The sequence below is a fragment of the Erinaceus europaeus genome, chromosome 9 (assembly GCF_950295315.1).
Source record: "Erinaceus europaeus chromosome 9, mEriEur2.1, whole genome shotgun sequence".
In the NCBI taxonomy this organism is placed as follows: domain Eukaryota; kingdom Metazoa; phylum Chordata; class Mammalia; order Eulipotyphla; family Erinaceidae; genus Erinaceus; species Erinaceus europaeus.
In genome coordinates this window covers 78213663-78237474 of record NC_080170.1, presented here as the reverse complement: position 1 = coordinate 78237474, position 23812 = coordinate 78213663, and the positions used below count along the sequence as shown (strand labels likewise).

The window sequence follows — 23812 nt, the reverse complement described above, 5'->3', positions numbered from 1 at the left end:
ATGTCACTGCAGGAATGGCTAGGGGTGGGTACTAAGTGAACTTTCAGGCAGCAAACAGCAGCACCTCAGGCTAAGAGAGCAAAGGTGGAAGAAATCATTTCAAGCTATACTTGATAACCTAGTCCCTACCCCATGGTATGTTATTCTTCTGTCATCCTTACAAGAGCAAAAGGAGCCCATTTGAGTGAGTCAGGGTCCCTACCACCTGTAGCTGGCCCTGCCTAAGCCCTGTCTTGTTGGTGGGTCATGCATATACCATGATACACATGGACATGTATGGAGGCTCAGAAAGTCCCAGGGGAGGGAGAATTTCATTTCTAATCTCTCTCAGCTGTGGAAAATTCTCAGTACATGTGCCTTCCTCTGAGGCTCTCAACTTCGGCTACACATGAGAAGCACCCATATCTCAATATTTTTAATTATCTCTCCCATCCTGTTTTTATTGGTCTGGGCAGGCACCTGGACATCACTATGATTCAGAAGCTCCACAGATGATCCTGACATGCTGCCAGGTTGAACACGTGTGAGCTCTGTCCTCAGTGTGTATGCAGGGAGGTGAGAGTGGGAAACCAGAAGGGCTTCGGGTTATTCCAAGAGACAGGCACCTCCATGAGTGTTTCCTCTGAGAAAGAGCAGGGGCAGATGGGTGTGGGATCAGTCTATGGCTACCTTGACCTGAACTCTCTTTTCTTCTCTTCCTTCCAGACCAGAATTTCTGATAGGCTTCAATGGAAATTTGAAGAAGTATTCTGGGGTCTGTAGACTAGCTCGCTTGGACTGTGTTCTTGCTTTCTCATGCATATGACCCAGGTTTAAGCCCAGGACCCATTGCTCTGGAGGAAGCTTTGGTGCTGTGATTTCTTTCCCTCCTCTCCACCTTTCTGTTGCTGTCACTATTTCTGAAAAATGTTGGCTCAGAACAGTGAAGCCCCTGTAATGACCAAAGAAAAAAAAAAAAGAAAAGAAAGGTACACCCAGAAATTAATTTGTTTTGAGGGGCTGGATGTCAGTACACCCAGTTGAGTACAAATGTTACTATGCACAAAGATCCAGGTTCAAGCCCCCACTCCCTACCTATAGGCAGGAAGCTTCACAAGTAATGAAGCAGGTGTCTGTAAGTATCTACCTTCCTCTCTCCCCTCTCTATCTTTCCCTCATCCTCTCAATTTCTTTCTGTCCTATCTAATAAAAAGTAGAAGAAGAAAAGAAAAAAAAAGTGGCCACCAGGAAAGGTAGATTTGTAGTGCTGACACTAAGCCCCAGAAATAATCCTGGTGGGAATAAAAACAAACAAACAAAAAAAGAAATAAAGGAAGAAATAGAGAGAGAAAGAAAGGAAGGAAGGAAGGAAGGAAGGAATTTGTTTTGCGCTGCCCTCCTTTTCCAAGGTTAATGTACTTACTTATTAACGAGGAAGAGGAAGTATCAGAAGTACATATGATACTGGGCATCAAACCCAGGACCTCATGCTGGTAAATCAGGTGCTCCACCCACTGTGATAAGCTCTACCACTGTTCCCTTGCTCTCCCTGCCCCTTTGCCACCAAGTGATTGCTGAAACTCTGGTTACATGATTCCTCTGCTCCTGGCAGACTACTTTAATGAATTAGTAAATTTTTAGCTAGAAGGTGAGGAACAAAGAGGGAGAGAACAACAGAGAAAGAAGGGGAGGCACCACAGCACTGTTCCACCCCTCGATTAGCTTCCTTTGTGTAGGTGCTCCACTGTAGTGACTAGGTTCTGAACCCGAGCCTTCACACACTGTAAAGTGTGTGCTCTGTGCTCTACCAGGTGAGCTGTGCCCTACAATCCCATCTCCTTTCAGGAAGAGAAGAAAGGGAGCAGACAGGGATGCCTACTCAGAAGTAGGGCTTAGCTAAGCTTCAGCTACTTTCCTGGTTGTCTTTTTTTCCTGTTGAGTTCTAGGGCATCAGAGGAGGAAGGCAATAAGAAGTGTCATTTTTTTATTTGTTTGTTTTAACTGGTGGATAAACTGAGGCATCAGCAAGCAAAAGATGAGAGGCCCAGTTTTTCTGGGTTTCTGGAAGAAAAGAAAGAGACTCCTCTGAATTCCTCTCCTCCTGAGCTGGGCTTCCCAGCATCATTAGGGAACAGGATAGGAGAAGAGGTTTTAGTTTTGGCTGTGTCATCAGCAATATCAGGATCACAGGTAAATACTTTAGGCTATCTGTGTCTTTACTGCCACATCTATACACATTTTCTATAGCTCACAGTGTTACAAGGTGCAAAGGAGTGAATCCATTTCTGTTCTGGAGAGCAGAACAATGATCATCTATTAATTCACTCTTCCCCACGTTACCTTGCCTTTCTGCTATAGACATTTCCACCTTTATGTTTAAGAACAAAAGGGAAAAACAGAGTGAAACTACAATTAGTTATGGTCTATTGTGGCAGACCAGGGGTGGGGGTAGGGGAAGAGGGGAGTTAAAGGCAGCTGAAGACCTAGTGTCCTTTGGAGGAGGAAGATGACAAGTTGGTGGAGGTGTGTGTGCTGACAACTATTAGTGGGAGGCATGAAACTTCACACTGATGACAACAGTCTTATAAATCATTTCCCCAATAAAGTGATAAATAAAGTGATAAGAAGTCCTCACTTTTAGATAAGATACTAAGCAATTAATCTCTGGACTTTCATGAGGGCCCAAGTTCTATCCCTGGCACAATGTGTGCAGGGCTGAGGGATTCTCTGGCCTGCCTCTCTCACTCACAAAGAAAAATCAATCTTAAAGAAGATAAAATTTTCCACCTTCAGAAAATCTTCCCTGGTGGGCCTTTCTCCCACCTCTGTATTTGTTTTTAGTTTGGGATGTGTGCTCACAATTATGTGTGAGACTTGTTTTCAGAAGTTCTTGTGGTCTTTATCTTTCCATCTGGCCATGAGAAAGGGCCTCAAATTTCTCTTTTAGAGCAGGCACACCCCTAGACTTGGAGACCCACAGGGGTGGGACTTAGCAAACCCCCCCCCCCCACACACACACACACACACACACACACTACAGCCTGCTTCCCTTCTCCTTGGGTGCAGTGCATAACCCACCGGGAAGCTGGGCCGATAGACCTCCATGAAAACCACTGCAAGGAGTAGGCTACAAGTACCATCCACTTAATCAGAATCAGCTTTGTGCTCACATGGCTGCCCAGGGGATAAAAATAATTGTAATAAAAGATTCAGAGCCTCTTGTCTATTTACTGTCTATTTTAATCAGTTTGTGATGAAACTGAACTCCATTTCTAGATCAAGGCCCCAGGGTTGGAGTTCTTTGCTGGCCTAGTTGTGCCCTCAAAGGCACATGGGGGGGGGAGCAGCAGTGTGAGGATGTGGGGGGCCACTCCACAGAGAGGAAAATGTGCCCTTATATGGGCAATGCCTCACCCTTCCCACTCCTGGCTCAGCTCTGGACTCAGCCTTCGGGGCAGTATTTTCTTTTCTCTACCAAGGATTTGGTTCCCTGAGCTTTAACCCGAGGGAACACAGGGGAACATGGTTTTGAGGGAGCTTCTGGGAGCTCCATGAGGGGACACAACAGGGAGCCTGGTCTCTCTTCTGCCCAAGGACAATCAGCAAACCAACATCATAGAGAGGGAGAGAGTTCCACTAAAGAAACAGCTCTTTTCTGGCTCTGCTGTTTGGTGACATGAGTCTTTGCACAAATTCCTTAACTCTTCTGAGTCTGACCTGCTTCACCAGAAAAACAAAGACCTATATTCCAACAGAGAAATAAATGAGACCAAAACACTAGATGGCACACATGGAATACTTTGTGCTGATACAACACCAAATGCTCTGTAGATATGCTTCAGATTCACATAATTCCTTAACATTCCAGTGTTTCTGACCTCTTGACACAGCTCCACCTGATACATGTGAGCTGCCTATGACAATACAGGACACAGATATGAACATGGTAGCAGATTTATGCATATAGCAGATCTGAGGCCAGCAAAGACAGGTGGCTGGAAATCAGCTTAGCCACATCTGAAGTTACCGTGTTGACCATGAACTCAGTAAGTGATTGGGAGTCAAGAATGGGGTTTAGCAAGCGAGCAAACAACAACAAAAACCAAACTGTGTCTATTGACTTTGAGAGAACTGTGATGGTTATCATGAAGAACTTTGGTGGTGGGTATGTATGGACCTATATCCCTGTAGCCATATAATCAACTCTGTAACCCAACATTAAATCACTAATAAAAAAAATGAAAGTGGGGGGAAAAAAAGGGCTTAAATTCCTGCCTAGCTAGTGACTTCAGAAGGTCACTTGGTCTTGTTCTCTCTCTCTTTCTCTCTCTCTCTCTCTCTCTCTCTTTCATAAAGATGGGTGGGATTGAGGAGCAAGGGAAGGTGAGGCAGAGAGAGGTGGGGGGGAGGGGAGGATGGAAAGAGAGATAGAGATGGGTGGAGGGAGAAGACCAGCACTAATCAAAGTTTCTTTTAGTGCTGTAGGGGTTGGGCTTGTACATGGGTGGTTCACATGACAAAGAAGCACACTATTCAAGTGAGCTATTTTGCCAGCCCAGGACTCAGTCTATAAACCTCAAATCAGGCTTTGTCCTTATCGTTCCCCTAACTCCCTTTGTCAGGGTCACTAGTATCTTCAGTTTTGTTAAATCCAATGAACAATGCTCAGGCTCATCCCTACCTGGGCTCATCCCTGCCTGGCAATGGCATCACACACTAATCTCTGTCCTGCCTTTATTTTTATTTATTTTTTTAAAAATTAAAAAAAATTTTTTTTTGCATTTTTTTGACTCCAGTGTTATTGCTGGGACTCAGTGCCTGCAGTGCTCTCGGAGGCTTTTTTTTCCCCTTTTGTTGCCCTTGTTGTTTATTGTTGTTATCATTCTTCTTATTATTATTGCTGTTGTTGTTGTTGGATAGGACAGAGAGAGAAGACAGAGAGGGGGAGAGACTTGCTTCACTGCTTGTGAATTAACCCCCTGCAGGTGGGGAGCCAGGGGCTGGAACTGGGATCCTTACACTGGTCCTTGCACTTCATGCCATGTGCATTGAACCCACTGCACTACCACCTGGCCCCTTTTTGCATTTATTTATTTATTTATTTATTTATTTATTTATTTATTTACCAAAGCACTGATCAACTCTTGTTTGCGGTGGATTGAACCTGGGACTTCAGAGCAGTAAGGCAAGAGTCTCTTTGCATAACCATTATGCTCTCTACTCCCCCCCCCCCCCCACCGTCCTGCCTTTCTTATTCAAATAATCATTATCTGGCTTCTGAGACACTCCCTCTCTCCTGGATTTCTTCCTGTTTCTCTGAGGCCACTCCTTTGTCTCCTCTGTCTGCTTTGCATACCTCTGTCCTGCCTCCTATGGCTTGCCTCAGACTCTTTCCTTCCCTCCTCCCTCCACACCTGCCCCAGGGACCTCCTTCAATACCAGGGCATCAAATGACTTCATATGTGGATTACTCCACATATGTTCAGGTTCACTGAGACTGGTGGAAGGTTAGGGGCCTCTCAGCTTCCCCCATGGAAACTGCACTCTAATCAGTAAGTGGTCCCACCAGTGAATGGGGCTCTCCCTTGGAAAGGCTCACCTGAGACTTCTTTCTCTCTCCATTTCCAATCCATCAGAAAATCCTACCAGCTCTACCATCAAGAGATTCTGAAGCTGTTCATTTACTCCCTCTTCCTGTGTCTACACTGTCTTCTCCTGCCTGAGTTGTGGCAGCCAGCTGGTTTCCTTGCTCTCTTTCTTTCCCTCCCTAGGTCTGGCTGTTAGATGGCCTCCTGAGCCATCCTTTACAATATTTGGAGCAGTCTCATTTCATTTGAAATAAAATTCAGAGTGTCCTTGCCACAGCTTACCTGGCCTGGCAGAGGTGCCCACAGGCCACTCTCAGTCTCATATGCTACTCTTTGCCCCTCACACTGCACTAGGCCCTGCCACCCTGGCCCCCTTTTCCTCTTTCTCCCTTTGGGGAGGCCACCAGCTTAGGCTCAGCTCAGGGCTTCGCTCAAGTCATCATTACCTCTTCCTCCTCACTCCTGGGGCTTCTCCTTGCCTCCTTCAGGTCTCTGCTCACACATCACTTCCTGAAGAGGCCCTAACCTTCCCTGACCACAGCATTCTCTCTCCCACTGGCCTTCTCTCCTTTCTCACAGCACGTAATAATGCTTCTTGAGATTATAGGATGTTTTTGTTCATCTGAATGTTGCCTCTCAGTCTCTAGAATGTAAAGTCCCTGAGGGCAGAAGCTTCTGACTTTGTTTACTGCTTCCAATCCCAGCCCTGGGGGCAGTACCTGCACAGAGTGGCAGGGCCATGCAGAGACATATTTGTGGCATGAACATATCTGTGTGGGGGCTTGGAATAAGTGACTGGAACATCAACTCCTGCCATACTAATACCCAAACCTCTGCAGTCACAAAGCCCTTGATCTTAATTTGAGGCCACACACACACAGCCAATGAGGATGGGGCAAGATGACTTGGGCTGGGAAGGCTAGACAAGCCAGTGAGGGTGCTGAGGTATCTTCTGACATAAGTGTTGGGACTTTTAGGCTGCAAATGGTTTTACTTCCTCACTTTACACTAGGGTCTGTATGAGAAGAAATAGGCCACTCACCGGATACACAGGATTGCTGGCAGGCAAGAGGACTACTAAGGGAGAGCCACTGCCATGGAAACTGCTGGTCAGGGGAGGCCACAGCAGCTGGTGGAGAGGTGCAGTATCTGGAACTGGACACACCTTGGTCCAAGTCCTGCCAGAGTCACTCCCATTGTAACACTCTGTGCACAGTGGTTGGAAGGGTATTAGCTTTGGGCTCACATACCCAGAGACACTGTATCTCTTGTGTGTTGTCTGAGTGTTCTGGTAGGCTGCTGAGCCTCAGTGAGTCCTGGTTTATCTGTGAGACAGATGTTCTGCTCATCTGCTGCATCAACTACAAATGGCCAAGGCAGGTGCTGAAGGTCAGCTTTTTCTACTCCTGGGTAAGCTTCTTGGCAAGTCCTTAACCCACTCTAGGCTTCAGCTCCCTTCTGTAGTAGGATCGGATGCCTGCCTTCTGCTACACTTGTGAGAGTGAGAGTCTGAGAGAGGAGAGAATGATGCTAAAGTACTGTTCACCTCTGGCATAATGTAGTGCTAGGAAATGACCCTGCAGATTCTGGGATCTTGGCCATGTAAATTGGAGCTCTTAACAGGCTTTTAATAGGAGTTATCTTACTTACAAAAAGGTTTGTTTTAATAAGGGAGAGAGGACAAGAGACCAGAGTATTGCCCAGCTCTAGCATATGGTGGCAAACATGATCGTCTGGTGCTCTACCACTTCACTCCTCACCCCAAAGCATTTTACTTAATAGTTTTGATTGAGGCTATGTTATTTTATAAGTCCCTTTTTGTCTCAGGGGTACAGTTTCACACTTCCCCTAAATATGTGTCAGTACACTCCTCCCACCAAAATGCCATCTCCCTCCACCGTAGGTCACTGGACCTACCCTCTTAACTTTTCCCCCCTTTTGTTGCCCTTGTTGTTTTATTGTTGTTGTAGTTATTATTATTGTTGTTGATGTCACCATTGCTGGATAGGACAGAGAGAAATGGAGACAGGAAGACAGAGAGGGGGAGAGAAAGAGAGACACCTGCAGACCTGCTTCACTGCCTGTGAAGCGACTCCCCTATAGGTGGGGAGCCGGGGGCTTGAACTGGGATCCTTACACTGATCCTTGTGCTTCACGCCATGTGCATTTAACCCACTACGCTACCACCCAACCCCTCTTCTCAGCTTTTTCACTTATGATTCATTTTGATGATTTTGATTTAAAGCTATGGATTCTCACTTCAGAACAATGATTTAATCCAGAAGCATGCAAAACCTTGCCTGTGATTTCAAAAGGTGTATGAACCTTTTGTAATCTCTAATGTAGGTACCATTGCCATGGAGACAGGAGAGAGCAGACAGGACTGGGTACAGGGTGAGGACAGGGCACCTGGTCACTCAGCTGAGGGTAGCATAGGAGAAGAGTAGGCACAGAGGAGCAGTTAGGAGACTGTCAACTTCAACTGCCTGCTTGGGGTTAAGAAAGCCAAGTATAGGGAATCGGGCGGTAGCGCAGCAGGTTAAATGCAGGTGGTGCAAAGCACAAGGACCAGCATAAGGATCCTGGTTCAAGGCCCTGGCTCCCCACCTACAGGGGAGTCGCTTCACAGGCAGTGAAGCAGGTCTGCTGGTGTCTCTCTTTCTTTCCCCCTCTCTGTCTTCCCCTCCTCTCTCCATTTCTCTCTGTCCTATCCAACAATGATGACATCAATAACAACAACAATAATAACTACAACAACAAAACAAGGGCAACAAAAGGGAATAAATAAATATAAAAAGAAAGCCAAGTTTAGCAAAAAGCCCGATAGTGGGAGAGACATTCACACATCTCTATGTATAAAAACAGGGAGTGGGTCAGACTGTGGTATTCCAGGTTAAGTGTACATGTTATAATGGATGAGGACTTGGGTTCAAGTACCCAGTTCCCACCTACAGGGGCTAAGCTTCATGGGTGGTGAAGCAGCACTGCAGGTGTCTCTCTTTCTCTCTCCCTTTCTATCTCCCTTTTCTGTCTCTATACAATAAGTAAATAAATAAATAAATAAACAAATAAATAGATAGATATTTAAAACAAAAAGATTGGGGAAAGAGTAGGCACTGAGGGTCTGTGCCTTTTGTGCAACTGATAATGAATGACTGCTAGGAGACAATGTCAGCTTGAAAAAATAAAAACACCCAACTAAACACAACCCAATTAGCCTGAGCCAATTTTATTATCCCAGCTGGATTGTTTCCTAGCTCCTCTCCTGAGACCCAGCTCTCAGTTTGCAGCCAGAGGTCACTCCTGCAGAGGGTCCTTTGAAGAAATGAGAAGGGAATAATTATGGTCATGGAGATTTAGTGGAGAGAACAAGGAATCTACTAGATGGAAATCAATGAAAGGGAAAAAAAGGAAAAAAAAAAACACTCACAGAAGTTGCAAAATGAATTCTTAAAAAAAAAAAAAAAATCCCAGGAGTGCCAGGTGATGGTGCACCCTGTTAAGCACACATAGTACTTACTATGAGGAAGGACCTGTGCAAGGAAATGGGTTTGAGCCCCTGCTCCCCACCTGCAGCAGGGATGCATCACAAGTGGTGAAGCAGTTCTTCATGTGTCTATCTTTCTCTCTCCCTCCTTTCTCAATTTCTCTCTGTCCTATCAAATAAGATGGGGAACAAATGGCTGCCAAGAGCTGTGGCACTGAGTGAGCCCTAACCCTAGATAACCCTAGCCAGCGATAACCCTAGAGTGGTTAAAAAAAATAATAAATCCCTAAATGTATTCTGTAAGGGAAATTTTATTTTGAAAACAAAGTTTGGTTATAAAATAAATCATTTACTGCTACTACAAAAGGTGTTGACATTTTGCAGATAAGGCAAACAAATGAAAAACTGTCCTGCCTCCAGTTAGCCACATAAATAGAATTCAAAGAAGCCAGTGGTCCTCATTAGCAGGCTGGACTTGGTTACAGATTGATTGGAACAGACATAAGATCCAAATCTTAGTATTTGTTATTATTTGGTGTCTGGAGTTGAGTTCCCAGAAATACTATTTTGTCTTTAAAAGCAGGCCTTGCTCAAACCTGAGTCTCATGCATAACCAAGTAGGCATTCTCCCATGTGAGCTATCTTGCCAACCCCACTAACTATATATATTAGAATAGACATTCCTCTTTACGACTCTCTTTCCTCCCATTCATTAAGTAGCACAAATTTCAGTTTCTGTGACCAGGAAATCAGATGACTAAACCCAGAATGAGGTGGGGGTGGGATTAGATGTGGGAGTGGAGAATAAACATCTCACATCTCAGGAAATGAAAGTGAAACAGGTTAAGATAGCAGACCTTAAGTGACCAGAAGCTGGAGGCAGAAGGAGGACAAAGTTGGTCTTCAGGACACTGAATTTGGGTATGAGTTTTTTTTTCCATACCATTAATAATTACTAATCTAGCATTTCAAGAGCAAGAAATTGTCTTCCCCACACTACTTTTTTAGAGAGGACCAGGCAAGTAACACAATAATAAGGACACTGGACTGAGTCCCAGGGTGGGATGCTGCCCTAGATTGGCCAGGGACATGCCTGTGAGGCCCTCTCTGTGAGATTAGGGGTGGCAGCAGATGCTGTCATAAGGTTTATTTGACTTCCAAATCCCTAATTCTAAATACCACACAGAGGAGAGAAAGAAGAGTCAGACATTCCACCAGAAGGTCCTTAGAAGAAACCCTAATTTCTCCTAGCTGGCTCTGCGCCTTCCTTACATAGGAACTTGGATCAGCCTGGCAGTCACCCCCTGCTCACCTCCTGCCTTCCTTTCCCCCCTATGCACTGCTGCTACTCCCCTCTTCTGGTGTCAGCAGCCCCAGCCCATCTATCTGAAGACTCAGCCCCAACTCACCTTGTGGAGGATGTTGGCCCTCAAGGACCTCACTCTTTCCCCTCCTCCGCTCAGCCTGTCCTTCAGGCACTGAGCCTTCTTTGTTGTGCCTTGAAGAACACTCTATGGTCATTTTCCTGTGGGTGTGTCATTTTCCCTCCTGTCCAGTGCCCAAGCTTCCCTGCTTAGTTAGAATCTGCATGTTGGGGTCAGGACTAGACAAATGGGACTCCCCCTCACAGCTGGAATGGGGGCAATGAGATCATACAGGACTGGTCTTGGTGGGCTCTCACTTTTCTTCCTGTTTTGTTTTTGTAAAGATGACTTGACACCCACAAAACACATGAGTCAGGAGGAGAAGGCAGCTTTGCATAGGGTTCTCATCAAGTGTAGTGGAACACAGAGGGGCTGAGAAGTGGGACTTGGTATAAAGTGTGGCTAGGTGGGCACCACCTACCATCCACAGTGACTTGGCAGGAACATTCAGCTTGGCCGGAAGCATTCTTGGCCACACACTTGTATAAGCCTCTGTCCTCGGGCAGTGCCTTCTCAATGGAGACGGAGCAGAGAGATCCTGGGGAAGAGGAGGAAGAATGAGTGAGCTGACCAGGTTATCGCCTAGTTCTGACCCTAGTTCCCTAGAACACAACAGGCTCATGAGGATGGTACAGGGCTCCAAATTTCTGTGGACACCAACCCTATATCCTACCAAGGCCAGGGAACTTTTGCTCATAGTTGATCCCTGAATTACTCCCTCCAGCCCTTCCACAGAGTTCTCCTACAGGGCTATAATGGACAGGTTCAGAAGAAAGGGGAGAATTATCTCCACATGTAGAGAGCAGCAATATGACAGAAGGACAGGTGGTCCAAGGCCCAGCACAATGAGACTGCACTTAGATAAGCAGCCCCAGGCTCCTTACATAGACCCATGTCAGCTTTGCTCAATTTACAGTGATGAGCTGACTGCCATGCCTCTCAAACAATGGAGTTTTGAACAAAGGAATAGGGTGGGGCAGGAGGCCCAATCTGAAGGGGAGAGAGTGACTGGAGCCTAGACCCCAGAGCTGGCTTTTCATCAATGGTCTGTGGCCAGAAGGGGGCTTGGAGCTAGGAGAAGGGTGCCAGGGGGCTGACTGTCTTCAGCAAGGGGTCTTTAGGTCCAACCTGAATCCTCTCTGTCACGATTCCTATACATCCTACCCCCCAACCACAGTGGAACCTTCATTCCTCACAAATACTCCCCTCTTCTGACCTGCTGGGGACAGAAATCAGGCAGGAGTCATGCAGGAATCTGGTATGTGCTCCTTGTTCATTCCAGAACTCTCAGTTTAATTCCTTCTCTGTGGGTTCTCCTCAGAGTGTGGGGAAAGGTAAGCTGGGGCCAAACCTTCTGTCAGGTAGGAGGAAGCATATCCTAGGTTCTGCTGTCAGGCACACAAGCATGAGTCATGCTGAAAGCTGGCCTATAGTTGGCCTATAGTCATGCAAAGAGCAAGACAGAACACAACAGATTCTGCACACACACACACACACACACACACACACACACACACACACGATGCACTCCCCTACACTGCCCAGCACAGGCCACTTATCCTAGAGGGGAGGGGGCTCTGTGCACCTCCAGAGTTTGCATTAGGCACAAAGCCTGAAGGCAAGACATAAGATATTGCTCCTAAAGGTTTTGTTTCTAAAGACTTTCTTTTATTTAACTAATAATTTTTTTTTTTACTTGATAGGACAGAGAAAAATTGAGAGGGGTTGGTAAGAGAGAGAGAGAGGGAAAGAGCAAGAGAGGCACCTGAAAACCTGCTTCAGCTCTTGTCAAGCATCCCCCCTGCAGATAGGGACACGGGATTTGAACCCAGGCCCTTGGGCTTGGTAATATGTGAACTCAACTGGGTGTGCCACTGCCTGGCCTACATAAAGGGTCTTTCATCTCAAAAATTACTGCTGTCCCATTAGACAGATACACAGACCTGACGGGCACATACAAGAAGATTCAGAGAGAGAGGAAGGAGGACAAGGTCTCTGCCCAGCAAACCTCAGGAAGGCTGGAAGAGAAACTAGAGGCATGCATGAGAGTTCTTTTTACTCTTCAGAGTTGGGGAGAGCTTAGATCTCCTGATCGCCTGGCCCAGGATGAATGTCTGAATTTCTCCCACTCTTCTCTCTTCTGCAGTCTCTGCCCTTTGGGAAAAGCCTTGCTATAGGGAGGCTGTGGGTTCATAAGAGGTGGGAGGCTTACTGGGACCTTTTCCCAACCCCCTATCCTGTGGGTCTAATGCAAAGTCTCTTAAAAGAATTATAAGGGAACATGTATGATCGACATTATTTTCAAATCTTCCTTTATTAGGTTATTAGATAGGATTTGTGCAGACGTGAAATTAGAGAGAAGGGAAAACTCAGGAATAGGTACCCAAGGGCCCTGGAAAAGGTTCTAAGAAGGTCTCTGTGTGTAGAACCTCTTATCTTGTGCACATGTCACATCTGGACCAGCTTCCCATTGGCCAGCTGGAAGTGCCAGGTACAGTTATCTTACCCAAAACTCCTCCCACAGTGAGCATCTTGTGTTCAAGTTTCCACTTTTCATGTGCTTGTGCATTATCTTTGTGCCCCAATTCACATGTGTGTATAAACTCAGTGCAACAAAGTGTCTATGTTCAGGGTCTCACTCTACCCCTGTGCTGTCCCCAACAGTTTGGGATCTTCCTCCCACTGTGGCTGGGAGATGGGGTCTGTAGACACTGCCACAGAAATGACTTGAGTTGGATTTTTGAAGAGCATGTAGGCACTAGATTGAGGTATGAGGACTCCCATTGACTAAAGAGAGAGAGAGAGAGATTTCTATTCATCTGGGAGGTCAGAAAAAGGTTAAGAGGACCTTTTGCTCCAAAACTTGAAGCTTAGAGGAAATGAATCCCATCTTGCAGCTTTCCTTCTATGAGGCTAGGGCTCTGGAAGTCCCCGCTCCCCGAGAATATCCTGTTCTGTCTTTCTCAGTTCCCTAGCTGCCTCTAGCCTAAACCAGAACAACACAAACTGCTGAGAAAGGCATGAGACCACCAAGAGGAGTAGAGTTTTTGGATCACAATCCTCACCCCCTTGCTCAGGGGAAGCATCAGTGAAGGCAAACTCTATACTGTCCAAAGTCTGGACCTCTGACCACCATGTGCACGGGCCAGGGAAGGGCTCTGGGGGAGGGCTCTGGACAAGCTTGGAGGCTGGGCAAGCTCAGAGTGGAGAATCTGGTATTTCCTGTGGGAGAGCTTATTCCTGTCCTTCAGAAGAAAAACCATTTCCCATCACCCCCCCCCCCTTTTTTTTTTCTCTTTTTGAGAAGCCTCAGCCTGGTGGGGAATTTTGAGCTGGAGATGAGGGGGATGGGAGGCACCTCTCAGGGAATCAGGAACCCAGTGAATGTCTCTGCCTCAGGGAGAGCTTTCCTCCTGGGGGAGTGGGAAGGACAAGGTATGTGTGGCAGGAGGACCCAGTCCCAAATCTTGGAGGCTCTGCTCTGAGGCTGCCCTCTGTCCACAGTGCCTCCCAACCCCCCTGTCAAGTTTGGACAGTGTCACTCAGTAAATGATCACTTCCTCAAGGATGGTACCTCCACATCACCCCTAAACACTCCTAATCTCAGATGAACCAAATCTTCTGCACCTTTCTCAAAATATGTCTTATAGTCCACTACTGGCATATACGCATGTCCCCCACACCAGCTCTTTTAAGAGGAAGTGATCATCTATGTCTATTATGAGTGTTTTTCCTGGGGCTGGAATGCAGTCACAGTAAAACAAACAAACAAACAAGCAAACAAATATTTGCCATTCTAAGAATGACCAAGGCAGAGTGCTTCCAGGTGATGTGGTAGGAACTATGGGAGCTACAGCCATGGGTATTGAATCAAGTCTAACCTGCTATGGAAGAAGATACTAAAGTTTCTAAAAGTGGAAGGAAAATCTAGTCTCAGAGTTCTTCCCATGGATCATGCAAACCACTAGCAGGACCAGAACACAGGACCATCACAGGTGCTGCATAAACCCTACTTTGTAGGATGAGTATACAGGTTTTGAAAAAGCCTCTACCAGATTCTAAAGGCAATGGAAAAGTGAATCATAACAGCAACAAGCATAAATATTCGTTATTAGATTGAGAGGAGATGTTTTCAGGGAGTGAGGCCTAGGTTAGACACAGGATGCAAGTGTGGTGAAGAGAGACAGCCCTTCTCAGAAGCAGCACAGAGCTCCGTTCGGCTTCTGAGCTGTTTTCCATCAGAGGAATAAGGTCTAGAATGGACCTGGGAAGCCACCTTTCAGGCCCAGAGGCTCATGTAGGAACACCAAACCCTGCAGCTCTGGGGAGTGCTATTCAAGAAGAGGAAGGACTCTTCCACATGCCACTCCAAGAGCAGCCCACTCCAACATACCATCACATCTCTTCTGCTCCCCTTGGTGTTAGATGTCATATGGTCATATTCTATTTCAGTGGGTCTGTAGACTGAGGCTATGCAAGCACAGGCCTCAGAGAAGCCCCCCTCTCCGAAATTTTTTTCCAAACTATGTCTACCAGCTGTGGGTACACAGATGTGCATGCTGATCAAAGGAGGCAGAGCACAGAGATCTCTTGTGGCCTAAGGCCACTGACAATAATCTGGGAAGGTACCCTGGAGAAAGTGGCCATTGACCATAGAAGAGAAGATAGGATGGGTTGAATAGAGTGACAGGAGGGCTCAGTGTTAGGGAGGTGAAAGTGGAGAGAATATTAAATGGAGTGTGAAGGACTAGACTGGGAGGTTCACTCAGCTACTGCTCCCCACTTTCCTTATCAATCACCTCAAGCTGCCAGTTTCCTTATTCCCACTGATGTCCCTGCTGTGACCCCAGACAGTCAGGCAGTGGTACCCCTTCCTCTTCCATACCTGGTGCTCCCCTTTCAAGTCAGGCAACAGGCTCTGTGAATTCCATACATCTGGTTATTCTCTCTCTGTACCCATGATGACCTTACCATCTTCTTCTCTTACTTTCTCATTTGGTTCCTTACTTGCCTTTGAGCTCACAGTCCACCAAAACTCTAAGTCTCAGCTTTGTACATACTGCTCCTTTTTCCAAAGTCTCTGTGATTCTCTATAAATTATATATACACTATTATATATATATTTTTTACCAGAGCACTCCTCAATTCTAGCTTACAGTAGTGCCAGGGTTGAATCTGGGATCTCAGAGCCTCAAGCTTGAAAGTCTTTTGCATAAGCATTATGCTGCCTCCCCTGCCCCCTATATATTATAGAACTGATGTCCTAAGCATGAGAAGGGATAAAATTGGGACCATGCTGCCTATGCAGCCCAGCTGTGCTGTGAGCAAACCTCCTCTGGGTATTCTGCCCTAGCAGTGGAGGACCCTCCTCTCTCTCTTCTTGCCAGAAGCCCTGCCTTCCTAGTTCTTTCACCACTAGCCTCTGTCTGCAGCCTGGGCACTCAACTCTCTCTCTTCTTTCTCCTCCTGAAAGCTTAGAACAGCACTTGGTGGAACACTTCAATCATTGTGGACATACGCCCTCTTCTTCCAGATCCATTGAGAACAGATCCACTCACACTTTGCAGAGTTCACTCCTCTCTGTAGCAGGGCTTGCTGATGTGTAAGTTATAAGGTTTTGAGATATCCTTGGTAGCCTCCTTAAGACTGGGAGAGGAGAGCTCAACATAAGGGATGGTGGACAGGAAGTAGGGCTGATGTTTTGAGATGAGGCACTTTCCCTGCTGTGGCAAGGAGGGCAGAGACATTTTAAGGGCTGCTTCTTCCTCTCCAGCAAAAATACTAGAAACTTGGCAAGCCCAGAAGGCACCATGCACCCTCCAGCCTCTTGACAACTGTTCAGTGTTAAGTAAATGGCTACCAGCATTTCCCCTGATATGCAATGCTCAGTTGTGCCAGGCTGCTGACATGAAAGAATCTTAGTTAAGAGGTAGCAGAGAAGAGTGTACTAGGCATTGAACTAGCTGCCTGCACCCAGATAGCTTGCTACTAGCTGCACAAACTTGAGCAGCCACTTGAACTTCTCAGCTGAATGAGCAGCGTAGCAGTTGTGAGGGTTAAATGAGTGAAAGATGTAAGCTTCTTAGGACAGTCACACACACACACACACACACACACACACACACACACACACACACACACACACACACGGAAGCTTTTCTTTTTCAAAGGAGAATTGCATGTCTCTGTAGACTCCTATACCCTCTCCTAGTCTCTTTCCAGGCTCTTCTTGGCTGGGCTTTTAATCACCCCTTTATTCTCTGCTTTGAACTCATGCTGTCCCTCTGAGAAGGTTCTGTAGGAGGCAATGCTGGTGTGACCAGCCCTATGATCTCTAACCCTCTGGCTAGTGGTCACTACATTCTGGCAAGGATGCAAATGAGGAGGTCTGCTTAAGGAACTTACTCCAGTGCACAGTTTTAGGGTTTTAGGGCCTGTTGGGGTCTGCAGGTTCCATGCAGGCTCCAGAGCAGCTGTATAACTTTTGGCAGTACCCTCAGAGTGTCAATTTGCCCAGGGCTGTTATAGCTATGGACCTCACATTATACCCACATCTACCCCCAGTCCTGCTCAGAGAGATCACCACAAGATTTCTAGCCAAAACTTCAGATTAATTTTACCAAAAACTTTTCAGTTGGGAGAGGTCCTGGGGTGACAGAAAAGCTCACCCACTGTGTCAACCATCCTTGCCTTTCTGTGTGTGAACCAAGGGAAGGTGTACCAGCAAAGGCAGAGGAGTGGGTAAGAGGACTTCTAGAGGTTTCTGCCAACCTGGAGATACGCACATGAAAGAGTGGCTATGTTAACCACAGTAGCAGAAAATAAAACATTTCTCTCTCTCATGGTCAATCTCTCCTGTCTTGCAGTATTTAGATTAAAATGCTCAGCTTTTAAGGAGTTGCTGTCTGGGAAGTAGAGGGAAGAGAGAAACTTGACCTTGAGCTGAGAGGGGTGCCCCTATCTTTAAATGTTTCATTCCCACTTTGTAGAGGAAGGAAGTGGATGAGTGGGAGAGAAAGGGTGTACAGAGCGTCTAATCAGATGATGGGAAGGAGTGGGGTAAGTCTGCTTGACAGCTGATCTGGAAATGACAGAACCTGCCCATTAGGGCCTCTGCTTTAGCTGCCTGTTACCCCTCAAGGGGAAAATGCCAGCTCTGAAGAGCTTTGCACCTAGCCTTTCCAGAGCCACCAGCATCAATCTGGACATCAGGTTAGACTCTGCTCTCATGCCAGCAGCCTGGGCCTCTGCCGGCCACCGGGTGGGGTGTGGGAAGCCTGCTGGCCCTAGAGTTCCCATCTGGGTTTGGAATTTATAAAAAAAAAATCTCAAACCAAATTGAGGCTCCAGGGAAAAATCCCTTCTCTCTCCCCCATCTCTTTTCTAGGTACAAATGGGTACGGCATCTGCGAACTCCAGACCCCAAAAGGCCCCAGAGGGCAGGATTTAAGCCCCCCCCTATCTCCCCACAACCCAAGAATGTGAAATAGCAGCAAACAAAAGTCTCATCCAAATTAGGAAAAGAGTGGCTCTGACAGCCGGGAGGTGTGTGCTGGATGGGTAGTTTGGGGTTTATGGTTTCTCATGCAGGTCCCTTTCAATCCATAGTGTTAGCAAGGCTTAAATTGTTGTCAATCCTATATCAGCCATCTTCAAGGTGCAGGATCAGAGCACTGATCAGAATCTTTGTCAGCTCCAGTCCCATTCCCAAGCTCATGAAAAGGGATATCTCTGTGCCAGAGCTCAGGGGCTCAGGTCTGCTCAGGGGAGCCTGGCTGGGGGTGCAAGGAGAGGGCTTTGCAGATAGATGTGCTGCCCTAGCTTGTGTCATAGAGCCCCCACCCCTGCCCCCCAGTTGTGAATGTGTATCCAAGTGCCCTGAGTAGAGGACCAATCATGTGAGTAAGGGGGCACAGACATTCTAAGCCAGCCTCTGGGATACAAATGATAACCCACAAGCCCACATCCCAGGGGCTGATGGTGGCCCTTGCACCAAGGCACTATCCCCCAGTCCCTAACTCCCCATTACCTTCTTGGGTGAGGATGATGAACTTGGTAGTTTTGAGTGTTTTCCCATTCAGCGTCCAGGTGATGGTGGCTGGAGGGTCAGAGGACACCTGGCACTGGAGAAGCAGCTTCTCTCCCTCTGCCACATGGATGTCTTGCAGCTTCTCTTTGAAGGCTGGGGCTGCACCTTGGCTCTTTGGTCGTTTTTCATTACCTGTGGCCTCTGCATGTCCTGACTTAGAGTTCACATCATTCTTAACCTCCTTCTTGAGTTCTTCTTTCCTACCTGGCTTTAAGGTCTCGGCAGGCTTGGTGTTGCCCACAGGTTTCAGGGTCTCAGCTGGTTTGGCATTTCCTATGGGTTTCGGGGTCTCAGCTGGCTTGAAGTTGCCTATAGGTTTCAGGGAGTCGGTAGGCTTGGCATTTGTAATGGGTTTCATTGTTGCGGCAGGTTTGGCATTGCCCACAGGCTTGGGACTTTCTGCTTCCTTGGCATTCATGGCCTCAGCATTGTTGTTACCATTCTCTGCTGGTGATTTTTTCTTGCTGCCCAGCACAGAGCGAAAATCTGGGGTGGCTGTTTTTGGAGGGGGTACCTTCTCTGGCACAGGGGTCTTGGATGGCCCCTTCTTGGCTAGGACAGAACGGAAGTCAACCTGCTGGGGGCCATACACCTTCCTTTCTTCCTCGGACACAGACTTCGGCTTCACTTGCCGCTGCAGGTTGGCACGGAAATCCATCTGCTCAGCTGGAATCTCCTTCAGGTCTTCTTCTGACACGGTCTTGGTGTTCACCTTCTTTCCCAGGAGGTCACGGAAATCCAGCTGCTCCACCTCCTGCTGTCGGATGGCCTCTTCGGTGTGTTGCCGCGTCTCCACGCGCCTCTTCAGCACCCCCCGCACGTCCTCACTGTCCTCCTCCTCCTCTGTCCAGTCCTGCCCATGCACTGGCCAGCCAGGCCTCAGGGTCCCATAGTAGTCACCACTGCCACCACCATCACCACCATCAGTTCCTCGGCCACAGAGGCCTGCACAGCTGGCAGGCTCTCTCTGCCTGCAACCAGTGAAGGAAAAAAAGGAAAGGAGAAGGAGGAAAAGGGGCAGGGTAAGAAAGCAACGTCAGGGGAGTGCAAATCCCTGAGGAGGGAGGGTGGAGAGGAGGGGGAAGGGAGGTGGGGGCTGGCCAGGCTGTGTTTATAGAAGGGAACATTGGTGAGAGAGACTTGCTTGCTTAGTTGGTTTGTTACATTGGTAATGACTTCAGTAGCCTTATAAGGGTGTGTGCAAAAAAAAAAAAAAAACCCACCACTTCCCCCTTGCTTCCCTCCCTCATTCCCCTTCCAATCTCTCTCTCTCTCTCTCTCTCTCTTGGCTCAGCGGCCTCAGCTGGAGGATATAAACAATCCAGGAGCTGGCGAGTGGGGCCAGAGGGAAGGTGGGTGGCTGATGGCATGGGGCCTGGCCTGGCAACTCCTGGGGGCACTCACCATGGGAGGGCTCTAACAGGGCTGCTCTGGAGCATCAGGGACACCTGGCAACTGCATTCACCAACCTGGTTCCTGAAGAATTCAAGGGATCAATATAGATCAAGGGTGCTCAGGGCACAGAGCCTGCTGTGCCTAGGGTTAAGAGGAAGGCAGGCATGGATGCAACGCCGCTGGCTGGCTGCCAGGGAAGATGGGGCCATAATGTGTCATACCACCTGCTGACTACCCTTTATTTTCCCAGCTCTTGTTGGAAAACAGTCTTTCAGATGGCAGCCAGAAGTAGAAATACCTTCCTATTAAGTAGATTCTAAGCATATTCAATCAGCCAATCAGTAGTAAGAATAAGGATTCTACCTGCTATAAGGGAGCATCACAGTCTGTGAGGCCAGGATCAGCCTGTCCAGAAACCCGAAGTTTGGCTCTTTGTTCCCTGAACACAGTGGTTTATTCCTTCTCCTCATCATCTCCCTCAAATGCTAACATGCCCTTTGCCTGCTCTCGAAGTGAATCCTAGCCACTGACTTCTAGGTCAGAGTCTATAAATTAAACTCTAAACAAGTGTGACCCACATGGGTGGTCTTCTCTTTTCTTCAGATGGGGAAGGCTCTAGACCTTTTAATCCACTGTCTCCCCTCCCAAGCATCTCCAGTGCCATGAAGGGTCATCAGTCAAGAGCCGCTCTGCTCAGGACAGTGACTGCTGTGATATACACGAGATTACTCCTCCAGTCCAACAGAGCTGCCACCTGCTGGCATGTCTGAGCTCTGACCAGCCAAGAGTGTTCAGGGGCATGGGACTGGGGCATGGGCTGGGGGCATCGGATTGGGGCAGGTTTGAGGACCAAAGGCTCTTCCTGCTAATAACCTTTGCATTTTATAAAGCACCTCTGGCTGTCCTGACACCCATGACCATTTTTACCCCCACATCCTTCCAGTGACACAAGGATGCCTGCTGTCAAAGTCAGGAAGGGAGGCTCCTGAGTGAGTAGACAGTGTTGGGACTTGATCACTGGATGTGACCACCTTCCAAGCATCTCTGAGTTGGGGGTATGATTCAGTCCTGATATAGAGGTACCCTGCTCTGAGATGGCTATCTCTCTTAGCTTTATGACAGCTCTGTGAGGCTGGGGTTAGTATAGGTGAGGGAAATGAGGCCTTATAAAAGTTAAGAACTTTGCCTAAATTCACAGAGCTAGCTAGCAAGGAAAGGGGTGGGGAGTTGCGTATAACAAAATGTAAGACCTGTGCCCTACCACCTGCTCAATAGCACTCACTGGTGCAAATCTGTTTGGGGATGAGTGCAGACTTATGCAAGTCTGTGTGTGTACTCCTCAGCCACATGTGTGGAGGGTCCCTGCAGGTTTGTGTTTGAGAAAGTATATACAAGTTGAAGTCAGACCAACATGATCTGAGCATCTGTCTCTGTAGCTCTGTGGGCACATGTGTGTGTTTCCTCACTTTGCTGGTCTTCCTCTCACTGGGTCAGACACTGGCAGCCCATGCAGTGGTGGTTTGTCAGGTCTGGGCACTAGGACACATGGGAAGCAAGAAAAGGTTGGTCTATGATGTTGTCCTGTTCTCTTCTCATCTACTGAGGTCCTCTCCCAGCCACTGTTTTCAATACTCAGGTTCTCAGGGGGGTAGAGACTCAGAGTTCACAGGGACCCTTGTATTTGGAGAGTTAAGAGCCAAGGTGCTCCTTTGCTCAACAAACAGCAACAAGGACCCTGCTTAATGGCAGGCCTTGTACACTCAGCATTCTAAAGGTGTATGGAACTTGGGCCAACTTGTAAAATAACTATGGCCAAACACTTCGAGGTGAGGCTTAACCTCCTGGCACCCTACTTCTGCTATACTGTTGGCCAGGACCAGGCAATTTTTTTATTTAAAAATATTTATTTATATATTTATTAGCAAGACAGAGAGAGAGAGAGAGAGAGAGAGAGAGAGAGAGAGAGAGAGAAGAGGGAATCAGCATATCACCCTGGCACATAAGGATCAAACTCAGGACTAACCTCACAGCTCCAAGCCCAATGCTTTAATCCATTGTACCACCTCCTAGGCTGCTTTTCCTACATTTTTTTCCCCTCCCCAAACACAGGATATGACACCTGGGGTTGGTTTGGACCAGGACAGGAAGTCCAAGGGGCATGCTTTTCTGGTAGCTCTTCTCAGCATCTCAGCCAAATTTCCTGCTGTCTTAAGTAGAACACAGCCCAGATGCAAAACCAGAAGGAGATACTACCCAGATGGACCTGCTTTCAGACCCCTCAGAGGATTTGAATAGTGGTGCAGCCATGTAGGACTATGTGAAAGCTTGGTAGAGCTTAGGGAAGCTCCCCCCATCCTTGGATGGAGATCTGGAAAGACACCCTGCTTGTTAGCCTCTCTCCATAGAGATGAGCCAAGAGGGAAAAGGTCTCCCAGACTCAGCTGTCCCTTGTTAGACTCTCAAGCTCACAAAAAAGCCTACACCCTCTCTCACTTAGTTCCCCCTGCTGTCAGCCAAATGGTTGCCTGCTTTAGGATTCACTCACTCAAAGTTCACACATTCCACTTCACCTTTTGATCACAAAGGAAGAACACATCCTGTCACACACTGAAAAGCCCCCAAAATATTATTTCCTGGTGCCTTTTGATGTCCTTAATTTACATCAAGCCTTGTTCTTCCTTCTTTATCTCACCTTACTGGTTCAACCCCTATTCTTCTCTCAAATGCCTTTGGATAATTAAATGCCTGCATCAGGAGACTTAATTGTTTTGACCTTTATGTATCACATCAACTCTTGTGACACCAACCCCCTACCATAGGGGGCAAGCTGACCTCTAAGAAACCTATAATTTATGACGTATTTGAAGAATGTTCTTTTTTTAAATTTCTATATAAACCCAAGCCCACCCCCAAATAAATGAGTGTTTGTACCAGAATGCTCCCCAATGTCTCTTGTCTAGATCTTTGAGCCCTTTAGAGCCAAAGAGGGAGAATCGGTAAGCTTGCCTCCTGGCTGGAGACACCCCATGTGAGCCCCAGCATAGCCAGTCCCCTGATGAGGCATAAACTTTCCCTCTCCATAGGCTTCTGCTATTTTCATGACCTGTCTTAGAGCAGGAAAGCAATAGAGGCTGCATTTCAGTCCACCCCCCAGCCTCAGCCAGCCACTCAGGCAGTTTGGTGGAAGGCAGAGAAGTAGGGATAGTAAACTAAGTGGAACTGGGGGCTGACTAATGCTATAGCCACACATTTCCATCTCGGCTTAGACTTCAAGGCAAACCATGGACTATTTCAGATCCTACAAAGGTTACCAAGTTCTATTGCTTGGGGGCCCCACACACCAGATAACTGAACCAACTGAACAGCTTCTTGGGCTCACTCTCCTATCTGCACAGGCTGTTATAAAGTCAGGTTTGGGGATGAGCTTGAGGTTCTAGCCCCACGCCCAGTCACTGCTACAGAGGGTGTGGGCTAACATCCTATAAGCTGTACCTTTTACAAACTAACAGAGCCCCTTCGGGCCCTGCCTCCCAACCCCTGAATAAGAAGCCCACACTTTAGTTACAAACTCTGGATCCTGTCCCATGCTAAATCAACCATCTCTGGGATGCAAAATTAAAGAACTAATTTCCTAGCAAGTATCAATCTTCCAAATATTTCAGCTGGAATTTTGAGGTGATTTTTTGACATCAAAATGAGAACTTGAGAGGGAATGGGGAGGTGGAAGCCACGACCCTCCCCAACCCCTATAGCTGCCACATAGGCAGCCAATATTTCTACTTGAAAGGCATTCAGTCCTGGGTCTAGGTCTGACTTTTGTTAGGAGAAAAATATGGGGGGCTCCTGGCAG

General features: G+C 47.3%; 1 protein-coding gene and 1 long non-coding RNA gene across 3 annotated transcripts in view; one reads left to right on the top strand and one right to left on the bottom strand.

Annotated features, from left to right (window-relative positions):
- MYLK (myosin light chain kinase) overlaps positions 1-23812 on the bottom strand; it is a 348762-nt gene that overhangs the window by 95838 nt on the left and 229112 nt on the right. Inside the window, exons 15-17 of one of the 2 annotated variants that reach the window (XM_007528900.3) lie at positions 19972-20043; positions 18508-19538; positions 10900-11016 (exon numbers count right to left, since the gene is read on the bottom strand). In XM_007528900.3, the coding sequence (XP_007528962.3) occupies positions 10900-11016; positions 18508-19538; positions 19972-20043 (1220 nt within the window). Of the gene's footprint in view, positions 1-10463; positions 10591-10899; positions 11017-18507; positions 19539-19971; positions 20044-23812 lie in introns of those variants that run through there. The other variant, XM_016190727.2, reaches the window with a different exon arrangement.
- Positions 19461-23812, top strand: part of LOC132540459 (uncharacterized) — a 49264-nt gene continuing 44912 nt past the window's right edge. Inside the window, exon 1 of the long non-coding RNA XR_009551642.1 lies at positions 19461-19589. This is a non-coding gene — a long non-coding RNA (uncharacterized LOC132540459). The remainder of the gene's footprint in view (positions 19590-23812) is intronic.